Here is a 16822-nt window from a genome sequence, read left to right on the forward strand (position 1 = left end):
CTGCCTAACTCACGTCTTATATTTATTCAAGATTGTAGCGCCGATGAAGACGTTGTTAGAGAAGGTAAAACAGTCAACAGTAGATACTGTAGAACGGATGACGAATGATATTCTGCTTGGGATCGAAAGGTCATTCAGAACTTCGAACTGGCTCGACGGTCCTACACGAAAGGAGGCCTTAAAAAAGATATCTCAGTTACACAAGAGTATCGGTTACCCTCTTGGTATTTCATCAGAAAAAGCGGCTGACGCATATTTGAGCAATGTCCCAGACATGACCGACAGTTACGTTTGGAACGTCGTGAAGGTGATGGAGCATCAAACGTCCACTGCTATTGATTTGTTGAGGAGTAAAGACGCCCTCAGCTCGTCCATCGTGACTCACTTCATAGACTTCATACCGATGTATTCGGCAAACGCGGCGTACAATGCGCTAAGCAACGTGATTTATATTCCTCCAGGCTTAATGGTCCGGCCAATTTTCACTTATGGCGGAGCACCTGAATTGAACTACGGTGCGCTGGGCGGGATACTGACACACGAAATTATGCACGGCTTCGACGGTACCGGAAAAAATTACGACGGTACAGGAAAAAGAACAGGCTGGTTTTCCGAAGCGAGTAACCGAGCGTACGCTAACCTCATTGAGTGTCACAACGTCAACATCGAGAACGCCCCAAAGGCAAGACACTACGAGGATTACCCGGCCGAGTACTTAGCGGATACGATGGGCAGAGGGTCAATACTGAAGGTGTACAGGAAAGCTTTTAAAAAATCGCCCGTGAGCCTGGGGCATCTGAAGGGGTTGACGAGTGATCAGCTCTTCTACGTGGCTTGGTGCCTGATGTGGTGTGGAGAGCCTCTTCCAGAGAAGACTCATCCTCGCTCTGACGAGAGGTGCAATGTTCCTCTCATGAGTTCCGAGCACTTTGGCGAAGTGTTTAACTGTCCTCCGGAATCGCCAATGAATCCGAAGAAAAAATGTCCCTTTTGGAGAACGCTTCTCTGAATGAAGGTTCAGAAACCATGCACGTTGCTGAGCGTAAAATGAAAAGTTCAATGAAGGGAACTGGTTGTTTGTGTTTCGGTACGTTTGGAAGTTCCGTGATATTGCTCTTCTCATAAAGTACTTAAATGGCGTTTTCCGCATGCTTTACTGGCTTTTGTAGTGCTGAAATGAAAAGGTACCATTTTCTGCGGACGGATTCTGCTTTCTGTGTGGATAATTTAGCTTTCAAATTATTCTTAGTTTCATTATGTTCTTGGAAGTATACTGAAGTCTGAAGTAGCGCTTCTGTAGTATTGAAGTGGCTTCCATAAGCACCTCGGTCGGTTTAGCTTTAACGCGAGCTGATGCTTCGAAACTCGAGAAAAAGGTAGGAAAAATTTTGCAAAGTACATGTTACGTTGAGTTACGTGGCAATATGCCACGCGCTATTTTGTGCACGAGAGGAGTAAGGGATATTGTAGGTAAAGAGGTCTCGTTTGCCCGTGTAGCATACTGGGTGTCCTAGAAAACGTGTCATTGAACAACAATAAAAAAATGCAAACTAGGACCGTGATATGACGTGACTGAACTCAATGAGTGAGTTCAACTCTCTTGTCCGTTACTAGTGATAGTAGCCTGTGTATGGTGAGTGGTTTGCCCATTAGTGATGGTAGACCTGTCAGGGCGCGGACTCCAAAAGCAGTGTTGCCTTTCTCATAGGGAGTCGCTAGTATAGCAACGTTTGAGTGCAATTTGTTCGCATCAAAAACTGCACGGCAGCTCCGTTTCAGCGCTCCGTTACATGTGTATGGTGTTCTCAGGTGCCGTACTCTGACACGATCAGTCACTAACGCAACTCCACAAAACCAGGAAGCAAAACAATCCCATAGTGATAGTGATACCGATACGTTTATTGTGTCTCAATTGAGAGTACAAAAAAAATACAAGATCACGAGGTCAGGCTTGTTAATAGCTTTCGTGATGTCATTGGCCATCATATACGAGCGCAAGAAATGAGCGGCCTGCCGAGTGCCGACGACTCGTCGGCACTCGGCACAGCTGCACTTAACCGAGTGCCGACGAGTCGTCGGCACTCGGTTAAGTGCAGCTGTGCCGAGTTAAGTGCAGCTGTGTCAAGAACTTCCACACCACCCTATCACCACACACCACCACCACCACCACCGTCAAGAACTTTGGCTGACCTCACTCACCCCCTAAGAAGAAGAAGAAGGAGAGGTCGACAGGTTCAGTCGTGTCTGCGTGGGCGCGCCATGGGTTATGAAAGCTATGCGAATGAGCCGCTGCGAAAGAAGGCCGCGAGCCGCCGCCACCAAAGCTGGCGCAGTGTTGCGCGTCGCACTCTAGACGCGCCCTTTCCTTCCCTCCCCGCTCACCGCGCATGCGCGGCGTGCCAGGGCTACAGACAGACCCTTGCGCGATTCTTGCGTATCAGGACTATAATGCTAGCGCATTAAAAAAACAAAAGAAAAGTTGTTTTCTTGCGCTGTGTGAGAGAACAGTCCCTTATAGTTGCACTCAAAATAGGTGATATCACCAGACTGCGGACAGACTCCGTGGCACGTCTATATAACGGTTCATATTTCATATTTTATTCAAAATTCATGCCAAATTAACATTTGCAGAACATTGTGTGGTCCAATAGCCGAGGCTAGTGGTGGGGTTCAATGTTACCTTTTGCGTGGAGGGTTGCTACTGGGCAGGACTATTGTGTCTGAGTCGGACCAGTATTATCTGTAATTTTTGTCGCAGAAAAACGCGAAATTTCTCATATTTTAGCACAGAAGCAAGATATTTTATAGCTGCAGAAAGCTAGGACCGCTTTTAGTGGCCAATATTTGCCTAGGCCCGTGAAGAAGAGGACACCGAGGACGACCCTCGTGTCACGTGAAATGAGCTCCTGTTCCGTATCCATCTTGAGGGAAAGAAGCCGCTTCTCCCGCCGTCACCTGCGCCGTCGTTATGAGCCACCGATCAAACATGGCAAACCCCGATGTGATGTCGGTGAGTTCCTGGGCCTCAGGTTGTGTGTAGAGCTTCGTGAACGTCATGCAGTGAGAGTTATATTGCGAACGCCGTGGCATAAAGGGAGATTCCCGTGAAGAGATTTTTTTAAAAAAGGGCTCACATGGAGGCCTAGGGTGTAGTTCCGTAGACAGGCTTATAGATTTTAAGAATTAGCCAGCGCGTTTGAAAGTTAAATAACACTTTGAAGTGAACGAGGGTGATATAGCGGATAGGAAAATTCAAGGATTATGAACAAGTGCAGGAAGAAAATTGTTTATGCGCGTTTGTAAAATACCATTTGAAGGCGCTCATCTACAGGCCGTGTGCAGAAAAACATGACCCGCCTTTAGGCACATACCTTGTTGTCTACCTAACTAACGAACTGCCGGTGGCGCACGATGGTGCATTTATGCGTGCGAAATCTGCAGAAAAAGCGTGGAAGCCATACTCAGCTTAGAAAATAGACAGAGCAACGAAAACTTTGGCCTCCGTGCATCAGAATAGGGCAACATGGCGGACGCAGGGCAGTTGTGTTCAAGTACCGCTTGGGGAGCTATCGGTGCAGAAATCGAAACGATGTCCCACATGGATGCTCATCGGTAGTACCCCTAGCGGTGCCTGCACATAACTCTCCTGAGACCGCCATGCACTACCATGCACTGTCATGACTAGAGGGCGGATCTGTATGCACTAAAAAGTCGAGGAATATGCATGCTACTATGCACTAAAATTGGTCGTAATATGCAGTAAAAATATGCCCCTTCTGAGTTGACAGTTTTGACTATATCTTAAGTTACGTCGTACAGCAGTCGAAGTAAAGTTAATATAACGTGACAGCAACATCTTTATTGCAGATAATACAGAGAAAACGTCGTATTCGCAAACACAGAAAAATGCCAGGGTTAGGCAAACGCAGGTTTCAAGGGCTGAAGCCGTTGTAGAAAACGTTTGACACAATGTAGCGTTCAATGTTCTCCTCTGTGAAGTTCTGGCGCCTATCGCTCAAAATATTCTTGTAATTGGAGAAGGAGCGCTCTACATCGCACGTTGTCAGTGGGCCATATTTGTAGGCAGGCAGTAGTCCTGCTGGCACGTTTTCGGGCAGGGTAGCGTTGGGCGCCGAAGCCATAACGTTGCCGACTGCCTTGAGGGTGCTATATCCAGGGTTCTTTTGGAGCACGACTTCGAATTTCCTGAAAACATGCCGGCCAACCAGACTGGTGATTTTTGCCAGCTCTTCGCCAACTTGGTTCACAACGTCCAGGGATTCCAAGAGGGGCAGGCCACCAGTTTCGAGCTTTTGTATGGAGCTTGCGAGAAATGTGAAGTTCCTTTTGATTAGCTGGACCTCTACAGCAAGCAGTAGATCTTTGAAAAGCGTTTGCGCCTCTCTTACTGCGCTGCTGTCTTCCGGATTGAATTTGACAAAAATTTTCTTTACCACCGACACCATCTTGTTTGTATGTGTATACTGGTTCCGCACCTCCTCCGCCACGCGGTTGATACCATGCGCCAAGCACGTCACGTGCACAAGGTTTGGGTAGGAAACCTTCAGAAAGTCAGCAGCCTTTATCATGTAGGCGGCGGCATCAGTGTAAAAAATCCGGAAGTCCTCTCCGCCTCCGTCTGGCCATAACGTCTTGAGGGAGTCATTTACAAATCTAGCGACCGTACTGTAGTTGGTTTTCTCGAGCACGCGACATGCCAGTAGGTAGGGTCTAGAGCTTTTGTCGTCACCGAGCCGTCCAACAATAAGATGTGCCACATAGCGGCCGCAAACGTCCGTCATTTCGTCCGCAGCAGCCCACATTGGGCCCTTTGCAACAGAAGCCCGTATTTCATTGAGAACCTTTTCATACAAATAGGCAAGTAATTCTTGCGCAGAGTTGACTCCGTTGGTAACTTCCTGTAGGTATATTTTTAAAGGCACCTTCTGAGCGTCGGGTGCTCAAGTTTCTTCCACGGATTATTAGCAGCTACGAAAGCTTCTGACAGATCGAAGCAGAATTCGTCGAAATACGGGTGGTACGATAGGGCATGGGCAAGTAGGGGTTGCGATGTGCTGCCTTTCTTTGCCTTCTCAGAAACATGGAACTGCGACCGCACGTGCTGGTCCACCTGGAACTTCCGCGTTGCGTTGACCTGTCGGGAAAAAAGGAAGACGGATAATCGCCTCATCAATAAATTACTTGCGTAAGGAACGGCGGATAATTCCGACGCAAGGAGGCTAAGGAAACAAAAAGGTAGAATAGAAAATAGCGGGTGTGATACACCTTGTGTGTCCCGTACGAAATGGATATAGAACTGGGAAGTGCTATGGTGTCCCATCGACACAAGCAACAGCGTCGAAACTAGAATAGACTACGACGAAGAGAACAAAAAGAGAAAAAGTCACCCACAACAGAACTTGTTGAGGCGCTAACCCCCGGCGCCCAACGATAAAACGCGGAGGACAGCTCTTCTTGAGCCACAGCCACTCGTTCTTTTTCACAGCTTTGATTAGCAATATTTACTCGAAATATTTCTGCTCATTGACCAGTGAGGAGTACCATGTCACTAACGCAATAGACGTCAAATGTTGACAGTTGTTCATGCCCGGCTGCGTTGGCCGCTGGTACTCAAATGCAGTTGCGCCTGTCTCTCTAAAAGGGCTCCATCCTTACCTTCTTCTCACGTATCCTGCAGAAGAGCACTTTTCCGTCCGTAGACAGATCCGGGTTTTCTGTCGTCCATCTCTTGTACAGACACGAAGTTGAAGGTTAGGTCTCGGCAATCCGGGACGACGCTTTCCGCGCTTGCATGCCAGGCAGACGCGGACGCTTGAAGTGACAACTCCCGGCTCGGCGGCGCCCAGGCGACGGACGCGCTTGCAAGTCAAAGGTCATAGTGTCGTCGCGTGAAAAAAATTGAGTAAGCAGGCGAAGAGACGGTATGAGTCGAGCAGCACGTCAGATCGTCGGCTTGCAGTACAAAACTATGCCTTTCGAAGTTAGCAGTGGTTGAAAACTGCCAGGCCTAGAGCGGGGAACGATCATGTGGGGTTAGCATGAACCGGTAGCAGTTGCCTGGAGCTCAAATCAATGCGTCATATCGGACACGGCGGAAAATATGCAACAAAAATGCGAAATATGCGGTTATGTACGGAATATGCATTTTCATGCACCTAAAAACCATGTTGAATCGTCTCTACCTGCTATGAAATGCGCTTATGTATCGCCCAGACCCAAGAGCATGTCAAGGAAAAAATATGCATTTGCATGCGGATCCCTCTAGACTGCCCTATTCTAATACATGGAAGTCGATGTTTTCGCGCTCTGTTTATTTTTTTACGCTGAGTATGGCTTCCAGAATTTTTTGTAGCTTTCGCACGCATAAATACGCCATCGTACGCCACCGGAAGTTCCTCGGGTAAGTAGACAACGAGTTACATTAAAAAATTCGGGTCACGTTTTTCTGCACACACCCTGTACAGCGACGGCCTTGCTAAGCCTAACAGAGGTGGAGGCCGCTATTTTAGTAAGGCGGAGAAGTGGTGACTGAGGCCACATGTGGAGCAAAACAGGTGAAGCAGTGGTGACAGAAAAGGTGTTTGAGATTTGCAAACCTGGATCCAAAAGGATTTTCAAAACGTTTCATTTCACAAGATACAGGTTATGATGTCTTGACTGTGGAGGTAGTGTTAAGATGAAAAGAAAAATGGGGAATGTGCGCTATTACAGACTGTTCATGTAGAGCATCCGTGACTGCAGTGTAAGGTTTGGTCCATGATTTTACATATTTCGCTTGTTGGACACTGTTCACGGAGACTGTGAAACCGTCACCGAGGTTAGGTCAGGCCAGGTTTTTACGTATGTCACCCGTTGGAGGCTTTGTTCGCGTAGACTGTGCAACCGTCACCAAGGTTAGGTTAGCCCAGGGGCCAGGTGTTTGCGTATTTCATCCATTGGAGGCTGTGTTCGCGTAGACAGTACAACCGTCATCAATGTTAGGTCATGCCAGGCTTTTACTTATTTCGCCTGTTGGAGGCTGTGTTCACCTAGACTGTGCAACTGTCACCAAGGTTAGGTCAGGTCAGGTTTTGTGTTTAACGCGTTGCAGATTTATGTTGGATCAGCGATGTGCACCTGGAGAGCTTGTCAGTGAGTAAAGCACCGAAAAAGGAAAATAAGACTTATTGTGGTTGATATATTGCATAATGTGAGAAATATCGTAACACTGAGCACTCATCACAGCCTGCTGGAAGATGGCATTTGTCACGAATGGCCTATCAGAAAACGAATTTGGTGTGCTCTTGAGGTGATGATTTTAGTCCAAACCTGTATATATTACGCTAATGTCATGCAAAGTTTTATCAAATGTCTCCTTATTGTTGCGCCTGCAATCACAGCGCATAGAAACTTTGCAAATGCTACCCCACGCTGTCATTTATGATGAGACCTCCACTGCGACTCAATTTGGTTTGTGTTGGCCCCTGTGTCCGAATCAGCGTAGTTTAAGCTATGGTTTACTGTCAAGTGTTAGAATTCATTCTGATCAAGCCCCATGTAGCCTATCCAGCAATCAGTATATTTTATTTCCAAGTACTTGGTGTTAAGTAATGTTTGGTGAACTTTCGTGATATGTTCTGACTCAAAACTTCGTAATACCTACTGTATGTCAGCTCGGGTCTTTCAGCTTCTGGCGCGTATTTATTACTTTGGTGACCGAGGAGGAGGAGGAGTGTCGCTGGGAGGAACCCGAGAGGTCTGCCTGCCTGATTAGGCGGCATGTTTCTCGGGGAGGGAAAGGTGGTGGAGAGGAGGAGAGGAAAGGGTGAAGTGGAAGCCCGAGCGGAATCCGCTCGGGGGGAGGATAGCTGCGTCCATGGGCCGACTTCAGGGGAACTGTGCCGGCATACGCCTATTACACATCTGAGGGAAACCCAGGAAAAACCCCAGACGGCACAGCCGGCCCGCGGATTCGAACCGCGGACCTCCCAGTCTCCAAGCGCACGCGTTACCGCTTCGCCACCGGAGCTGGTACTTTGGTGACCAATGAGATAAATGCCGGGATTTTCTTGTACCTAATCCCCGGGGGGATTCACCTTGCAATATGAATAGTAACCATTTTCTGACGAAGGGGTCGGGCTATTGACAAGCAGAGGTGGGCGTTTGTCCTCACGAGCCTCGCCCTCACCTCAGTTTTCTGGGAGAAAAATTTTCCTCACCTCACCTCAAAAAATTTTTGAAATTTTTTCCTCACCTCACCTCAAAATTGTTTTGAAAATTTTTCCTCACCTCAAAAAATGGTTTGAAATTTTTCCTCACCTCACCTCACCTCAGATGAGTTTTTGGGACTTTTCCTCACCTCACCTCAATTTTTTCAAGCTATTTGTTTATTCGATGTGACATTCGCAGGGATTGAAGAATCTTTAAAGTCGCGTTGGCTTTGAGTGACTGACAATGAACTCGTGAAATTGCTTAGTCAATGTAACGTTTTTTTTAGCTGGCAGATTTGACCTAATCAATCACAGAAAATACTTCGTGGAACGATTGTTATACGCGTAAAAGTTGCGCGTATCACCGGTGAGAGAGGAGGACAGTCCCCGCCCAGGTGAGAGACGCAAGCTGCAAAAAGAAGGAAATATATCCCGTGTACGCGCGTAAAATGTTTTCACAAAGTGCGCGTTCCTAAAGTTTTCCTCACCTCATCTCACCTCAAATTTTTTGGAAAATTTCCTCACCTCACCTAGAAAAATTGAAAATTTTCCTCACCTCACCTCAAACATTTTAAAAAATGTTTTTCTCACCTCATCTCACCTCAAAATATTTTGAAGATTTTCCTCACCTCACCTCAAACATCACCAGAAAAACTGGCCCTCACCTCACCTCACCTCAAATATCGTAAGGTGAGGGTGAGGAAACCCTCATCCTCGCGCGCCCTCGTGCGGGTGCCCACCTCTGTTGACAAGCAAGGCCAAGCGTGGAACCCGCCTGTATTGTGCCAGATGCACGAATTCCACAAAAAATAAAGGAAGAAGGCAGCTGAAAATCTGGACACGGTGGGGAATACGGCTTGCCGTGTGCAGTGTGCTGGATACGGCTTGCCGAGGATCAAATGTCTTTTGAGTACTGAGTAGCAAATACTGCAAAGAGTATTTTAAATACTTTAAAAATACTTGTCGCAAAAGGTATTGAGTAGAGTACCAAAACACCGGTAACGTATTTAAAATACTGCATTTTGAGTACGCACTCAAGATACGTACAAGTCTGAATTGCCAGCGCGCTGGTGACGAGGCTTCGCCTTTAGCGCTCTAAAGGCCGCTAGCAATCTCCGCTAGTTTCAGATATAGTTCACACTGCGTCAGATGCCAGTTTCCACTAAAGGTAATTTCAGCTGCCGTCTTGCACAGACACCAAAGGTCCTTTAGCTAAGCGCCAGTTTCGTAACTGACATTCCGCCTGTCGTCTGACGTCTGCATCTACATAAAATCTACATAATTTGCTTAGACATAACTTGAAAACATGACCAACAATCTGACAGGAACTTGATTTGGCGTCACCTATACACTCACGGGCTGTGCAGGGTAGCTAGGCCTTAGGATAGACTGATAGTAGCAATGAAAGCTGTTGGCATTCCGCTTACCTTCCTAAAGTAGAAGGCAGGAAAAAAAAAAAGAAAACAGACATTTGATACCGACTGCTTGTCGCAGCTTTTCAAGTAAAAATGTTACTGCTGCTTAAAATATTTAAAAATAGTATCACTATTTATTTCTTTGTTTTTGTATGTGTGTGTTACTGGATACAACGGAAGCGGGTGCCGAAGAAGCGAAGAAGACTACGGACGAAGCTTGGTGTATACATGCGTTCATAGTGTATAGATGATCGTTTTAGGAAGCGATTTCCCGAGGTTACTTTTTCAAGGTGCCACGAAAGTAGTGTAAAAAAATTATTAATAAAAATAATTCCAGGTTTACGTCGCGTGAGAACTGAGATCATGAGCGACGCCATAGTGCTCGGTCTGTGGATTAATTTCGCCCACCGGAGGGTTCTTTAGCGTGCGTGAAACCTCACACACCGGGCGCATGCCTTCACGTCCCTCCCGGGGACGGCGTGCGCATACAATCCGTACCCGCCACCGAATCGCTCCAATTCTCGAGCAGAAAGTATAGGCGGTGGAGTTTGACTTTTCATGACCCTCCCTGTGAAGTTCACGCCATGTCTGTTGTGCAGAGTGCTGTGTAGAACGCTGTGCGTTGAAGAGCGTACGACAGGACAGTTGTCTGTGTTAATAGGATGTATTAAATTAACATAAGTTGTAACTAGTTTCATTCATGACGGTGATGAGGACGCCCGTACACTAGTTGTAACTTAGCATTTTATAGAAAAGAAAAGAATGCATGAGGTAAAAGTTGTAACCTGGTTGCATGATGCCAAGTTCTATTTGCGATACAGACCGCTGGTGTGCATAAGCTATTATCAGCCGAATTATTTATTTCCGCTGGATAAATTGGCAGACTTAGTAACATTTTTCAAGGGCTTTCAACTCGCTTACTATTGTGGCGGCCCGTGGAAGACGACGACGACGCGCCTCTGCTGCCACGCGCTACGGCGCTGGCACGGCAGTTCTACCGGCACCGTCCTAGTGTGAGGCCACGTCCATCTGCCCGCTGGGACATTCCATCATCGCCGGTCGGGACTCATGTAGAGGGACAACGAACAACGAACACCATGTTCGGCGTAATTCGGCCATTCAACATCCTAAATTTTTCGTCGGCACACCAGCAGCGAACCACCCTCTAGCAGGCAAGGCGCTCCGGGACCACTGTTCCACCGGGGACTCGCAGGGAGACCACAGTAAGCTGGCTTTCCGGCCTCCACCTGCTTCATGATGGTCCTCCCCGGCACTTCTCTGGCGGCAACCGGCATTCACGCTGTCGTACCGGTCGCGGTACTGTCGCCCACTCAGCAACTCTACACAATCAGCAACAAACAGCTCTCAACAACGATCACTCAACGCACTCCCTCAGCAACAAGCAACGCAGCAACTCAACGCCACACAACGCACTCAAGCACCCAACCACTCAGCACTCACAACTCATCTCTGGAACCCGCCCGGATCCAGCGCCCTTGTTCCCGCCATCCCGCTGCTGCATCAACAGCCACAATCGCAAGCCGTAGCTCCAATCGTCCACCATCCACGAGTCGTCCTCATTCTCCTCTTCATGGTATCGACGCGGACCTCAACCGCATGCACCGCTCCGCGTCTGAGGGGGGGAGTGATGTGGCGGCCCGTGGAAGACGACGACGACGCGCCTCTGCTGCCACGCGCTACGGCGCTGGCACGGCAGTTCTACCGGCACCGTCCTAGTGTGAGGCCACGTCCATCTGCCCGCTGGGACATTCCATCATCGCCGGTCGGGACTCATGTAGAGGGACATCACCTCCTCTACACTATCAATGTTCCACACCTGAAACCTCACGCCTCTCAGCAATGCACTTTCAGATTTTCTGTCATCGCAGCTGCCGGCTTCACGCGATGGCACACGATCGGCTAAAGGAAGCATCAGTGAGAGAGGAGCCCGCAGCTAGAACACAGTGCTATCGCCTTTTTCACCTTCACAAGCTTATCTCTTGGCGGAAACCAGCAGGCTATTTTCGCCTTATCATGCTGGAAGCTGAAAAATTAGCACGCCGGATGAGCGGCGACTGTCAGCGGCAGTGTTAAATTTTTATGTATAACTTCCGAAAACCGCATACTTATTAGTGAAACGGTGTGACCGAAATCTTGAACTTTCTACTTGAAGTAATAAAAGACATTTTCCTCACTTTGTAGATTTCTCTCAGCCTAATTAGGTCAAATGTACTGAATAATGGAGTGCAATGATGCATATTACTGATTTAGGTGGCAGACACTTCTTAGCTAACACGTTACAAGCTTCACATTTTTATCTTGTCAACTGTCCCGTTGTCTTCGTTTCAACTTGACAGTATCGCGTACAACGGCGTGTTTGGACATCGAAACACTCGCTACACTTGTTGTTACGCTGGATAAGTCACCGAAGGCTTTCAACACCGTCAACTTAGACACTGTCGCGGCACCGGGAGCACATTGTTCATGCTTGAAGTTGTTCAAGTAACGCAGATATTTTCGCATGCTCGTGGACGCCATGGTATCGCTGACCCTGAGGGGCGAGCAACAGAAATCACCGATAAGTAGTGAATAACTACCGACTCGCACCTCGCATGTCTCTCTCGAAAAATGCAGTTGTACCCGTAAAACTATTTATTTGTGTATTCCGTGTATCCAGCATTGCCCGCAGCGTATGGTTGACCACCAACAACAGCCTTTTCTTGGACAATAGTCCACAGTAAGATCCACTTTAACTGACCACTCGGCCATATTATGTCAGAATAACGCCACGCAAGCAGCTTCCATAGATTCCGGTAGTCATGTCGCACAAGTTGTCAAAATCAGGTTGCGAGGTCCACTGCTATAGCCTGTATCTCCTTCGTGACACGCGCTGTAAAAAAGTTCTCCAAGATTTCAAGTCTACATATCCTAATGTACCTGTCATCCAAACAATTTCCACCTACCATCGGAACTGTCGGTTCCCTGAATGTCGGTTCCCTGAATGTCGGAACTGAAGAATGCATGCACGTGAGGGGAGCTACTTCTGCAGCCGATATCTCCCACGTTATTCGCGTTATGAAAAAGTTCTCCCGGATTCTGGGACTACATGACTTAAGGTTCCCTAGAGGTCACCTTTTCCCCCATAGAGATCAATGTGTTAGCGATAGTCATTGGGGAACCAAGACGAATGGTGCTATCGCCATCAAATTTTGTGAAGGTATAGTCACCATGAACCCTTCACTTCATATCCGGGAGAACTTTGCCGTCCTTCATTACAGAATTATAGGCAACATTGTCTGCCGAATACATGTATTTCTATGGGGCCTGTCCTTCAAGCTTCCCCTGATGCCCAGGCGAATGTGGTGAAGTGTGCTTTACGTTTTGGCACAGATTGTTGGGAATGACGAGCAAATGTGTTTTTGTGTCCTTCTAGGAGTTTGAAGGTGAACAGGAGCCAGTGGCAGACAAAAAAGAAGGAACAAGCGCTATCGAACAAGGGCTATTCATAATAGTACTCTACGCTATAGGAGCACTGGCACTTGGAGCTGGTATCGCCATCATAATCTTCCATCGAAAAGACCGACCACCTGTGGATAGAACACCTGCGAATTACACAGAGGACAACGAACTGAGGACTCGTGCAACTCCATCCCCAGAAGATGACGAAGAGGTCTATGAAAGAAAAACACTATGTGGCACCGACGACTGCAACTACATGCGCTGGCTGATCAGTATGTCTGTCGACACGGCAAAGAATCCATGCGATAATTTTTTTACCTATGTCTGCGCCGGTGCTATGGAGCATTTCAAAGGGGTACCAAACATGCTATATTTCGTGACCCTCCAGAATATGCAAGCGATTGAGATGTGGTTCAAAAACGCGTCTCCTCCGGCTCAAAGACAGAGCGCCTTCCAGAAAGCAGTCAAGTTGTATCAATCGTGTCTAGAAGATCCGCAGTCAAGCAAGACAGGAATACGTGAAATTCTAAGAAATTTAGGCTTGTCATTGACACAAGAGTTGAACTTTGAACCACTTGATATGCAAGTGAGGTTTCTGTTCGAAGGGCATTCGGCGATATACGTCATGACTCCAGCACCGTCTCGTAGCCAGAACGACATCTTCCTCGACGTTCGTGTATCTACTATTTTTGATTCGTTTCGCTCGGTTAAGCCTGGCAGTGCAACGGAACGCAGAATAATTTATCAAAAGGTGTTACACTGGGTATTCGAAGGTTTAAAACTCAACGACAAGGTTATGGATGACGTTCTACAAGCGGAAGACGAAGTGTACGTCGTCTCCAGCAACCAGGCGTACGGAGACAAACGTTACAGATTTGGAATGTCTAACATCGATTATTTTGCCGGCAAAGACCGGGGACTATCCGAACGGTGGAAAAAGAGCCTACAAAAATGGTCAAAGTCGCTCTTCCCCGGAAGATATCAAATTCAAATGACTTTAAACGATATACATCTACTGTATAATTTATTTGGCAGCAAAGCATTGATAAGCACCGAAGACATCCGAACATTTTTTGCATGGAGAACAACTTGGTACCTCTATAATATATCTGGAGTAACCATGGCAAATGAGAAGGCCGGTGAGATAGCCGACAAATGCCTAACTGACGTCTTATATTTATTCAAGATCGTAGCACCGATGAAGACGTTGTTAGAGAAGGTAAACCAGTCAACAGTAGATACTGTAGAACGGATGACGAATAATATTCTGCTTGGGATCAAAACGTCATTCAGAACATCGAACTGGCTCGACGGTCCTACACGAAAGGGGGCCTTAAAAAAGATATCTCAGTTACACAAGAGTATCGGTTACCCTCTTGGTATTTCATCGGAAAAAGCGGCTGACGCATATTTGAGCAATGTCCCAGACATGACCGACAGTTACGTTTCGAATGTCGTTAAGGTGATAGAGCATCAAACGTCCACTGCTATTGATATGTTGAGGAGTAAAGACGTCCTCAGCGCGTCCATCATGACTCGCTTGATAGCCTTCATACCGATGTATTCGGCAAACGCGGCGTACAATGCGCTAAGCAACGTGATTTATATTCCTCCAGGCTTAATGGTCCGGCCAATTTTCACTGATGGCGGAGCACCTGCATTGAACTACGGTGCGCTGGGCGGGATACTGACACACGAAATTATGCACGGCTTCGACAATACTGGAAAAAAATACGACGGTACAGGAAAAAGAACAGGCTGGTTTTCTGAAGCCAGTAACCGAGCGTACGCTAACCTCGTTCAGTGTCACAACGTCAGCATCGAGAACGCCCCAAAGGCAAGACACTACGCGGATTACCCGGCCGAGTACCTAGCGGATACGATGGGCAGAGGGTCAATACTGAAGGTGTACAGGAAAGCTTTTAAAAAATCGCCTGTGAGTCTGGGACAACTGAAGGAGTTGACGAGTGACCAGCTCTTCTACGTGGCTTGATGCCTGATGTGGTGTGGAGAGCCTCTTCCAGATAAGACTCATCCTCGCTCTGACGAAAGGTGCAATGTTCCTCTCATGAGTTCTGAACACTTTGGCGAAGTGTTTAACTGTCCTCCGGAATCGCCAATGAATCCGAAGAAAAAATGTCCCTTTTGGAGAACGCTTCTCTGAATGAAGGTTCAGAAACCGTGCACGTTGCTGAGCGTAAAATGAACTGTACAATGAAGGAAAGTGGTTGTTTATGTTTCGGTACGTTTGGAAGTACCGTGATATTGCTTTTCTCATAAAGTACTTAAATGGCGTTTTCCGCATGCTTTACTGGCTTTTGTAGTGCTGAAATGAAAAGGTACCATTTTCTGCGGACGGATTCTGCTTTCTGTGTGGATAATTTAGCTTTCAAATTATTCTTAGTTTCATTATGTTCTTGGGAGTATACTGAAGTCTGAAGTAGCGCTTCTGTAGTATTGAAGTGGCTTCCATAAGCACCTCGGTCGGGCTCAGCTTTAACGCGGACTGATGCTTCGGAACTCGAGAAAAAGGTGGAAAAATTTTGCAAAGTACATGTTACGTTGAGTTACGTGGCAATATGCCACGCGCTATTTTGTACACTAGAGGAGTAAAGTGGTCTCGCCTGCCCGTGTAGTATACTGGGTGTCCTAGAAAACGTGTCATTGAACAACAATAATAAAATGCAAACTAGGATCGTGATATGACGTGACTGAACTCAATGAGTGAGTTCAACTCTCTTGTCCATTACTAGTGATAGTAGCCTGTGTATGGTGAGTGATTTGCCCATTAGTGATGGTAGACCTGTCAGGGCGCGGACTCGAAAAGCAATGTTGCCTTTCTCATAGGAAGTCGGTAGTATAGCAACGTTTGAGTGCAATTTGTTCGCATCAAAAACTGTATGGCAGCTTCGTTTCAGCGCTCCGTTTGTTTCAGCGCTCCGTTACGTGTGGATGGTGTTCTCAGTTGCCGTACTCTGACACGAACGGTACACTAACGCCACTCCACAAAATCAAAAAGCAAAACAATCCCATAGTGATAGTGATACTGATACGTTTATTGTGTCTCAATTGAGGGTACAAAAAAAATACAAGATCACGAGGTCAGGCTTGTTAATAGCTTTCGTGATGTCATTGGCCATCATATACGAGCGCAAGAAATGAGCGACTTGCCGAGTGAGTCGTCGGCACTCGGTTAAGTGCAGCTGTGTCAACAACTTTGGCTGACCTCACTCACTCCCTAAGAAGAAGAAGAAGAGGTCGACAGGTTCAGTCGTGTCTGCGTGGGCGCGCCATAGGTTATGAAAGCTGTGCGAATGAGCCGCTGCGAAAGAAGGCCGCGAGCCGACGCCACCAAAGCTGGCGCAGTGTTGCGCGTCGCACTCTAGACGCGCCCTTTCCTTCCCTCTCCGCTCACCGCGCATGCGCGGCGTGCCAGGGCTACAGACAGACCCTTGCGCGATTCTTGCGTATCCGGACTATAAACCTAGCGCATTAAAAAACAAAAGAAAAGTTGTTTTCTTGCGCTGTGTGAGAGAACAGTCCCTTATAGTTGCACTCAAAATAGGTGATATCACCAGACTGCGGACAGACTCCGCGGCACGTCTATATAACGGTTCATATTTCATATTTTATTCAAAATTCATGCCAAATTAACATTTGCAGAACATTGTGTGGTCCATTAGCCGAGGCTAGTGGTGGGGTTCGATGTTACCTTTTGCGTGGAGGGTTGCTACTGGG

The 16822-nt window shown here is 47.3% G+C and overlaps 1 protein-coding gene across 1 annotated transcript; it reads left to right on the forward strand.

Annotated features, from left to right (window-relative positions):
- Positions 1–2938: 2938 nt before the first annotated feature.
- On the forward strand, positions 2939–15270 carry LOC135384051 (neprilysin-1-like). Its single transcript, XM_064613299.1, has 2 exons — positions 2939–3010; positions 13059–15270. The coding sequence occupies exons 1-2, from the start codon at positions 2969–2971 to the stop codon at positions 15075–15077; spliced, it is 2061 nt and encodes a 686-aa protein (XP_064469369.1). The 5' UTR covers positions 2939–2968; the 3' UTR covers positions 15078–15270.
- Positions 15271–16822: the final 1552 nt, after the last annotated feature.

The sequence above is a fragment of the Ornithodoros turicata genome, chromosome 2, assembly GCF_037126465.1.
Source record: "Ornithodoros turicata isolate Travis chromosome 2, ASM3712646v1, whole genome shotgun sequence".
In the NCBI taxonomy this organism is placed as follows: Eukaryota; Metazoa; Arthropoda; class Arachnida; order Ixodida; family Argasidae; genus Ornithodoros; species Ornithodoros turicata.

Coding starts and splice junctions, on each gene's coding strand:
- LOC135384051 (XM_064613299.1), top strand. CDS start 2,969: ATGAGCCACCGATCAAACATGGCAAACCCCGATGTGATGTCG. Junction 3,011..13,058: donor CAAACCCCGATGTGATGTCG/GTGAGTTCCTGG, acceptor GTGTCCTTCTAG/GAGTTTGAAGGTGAACAGGA.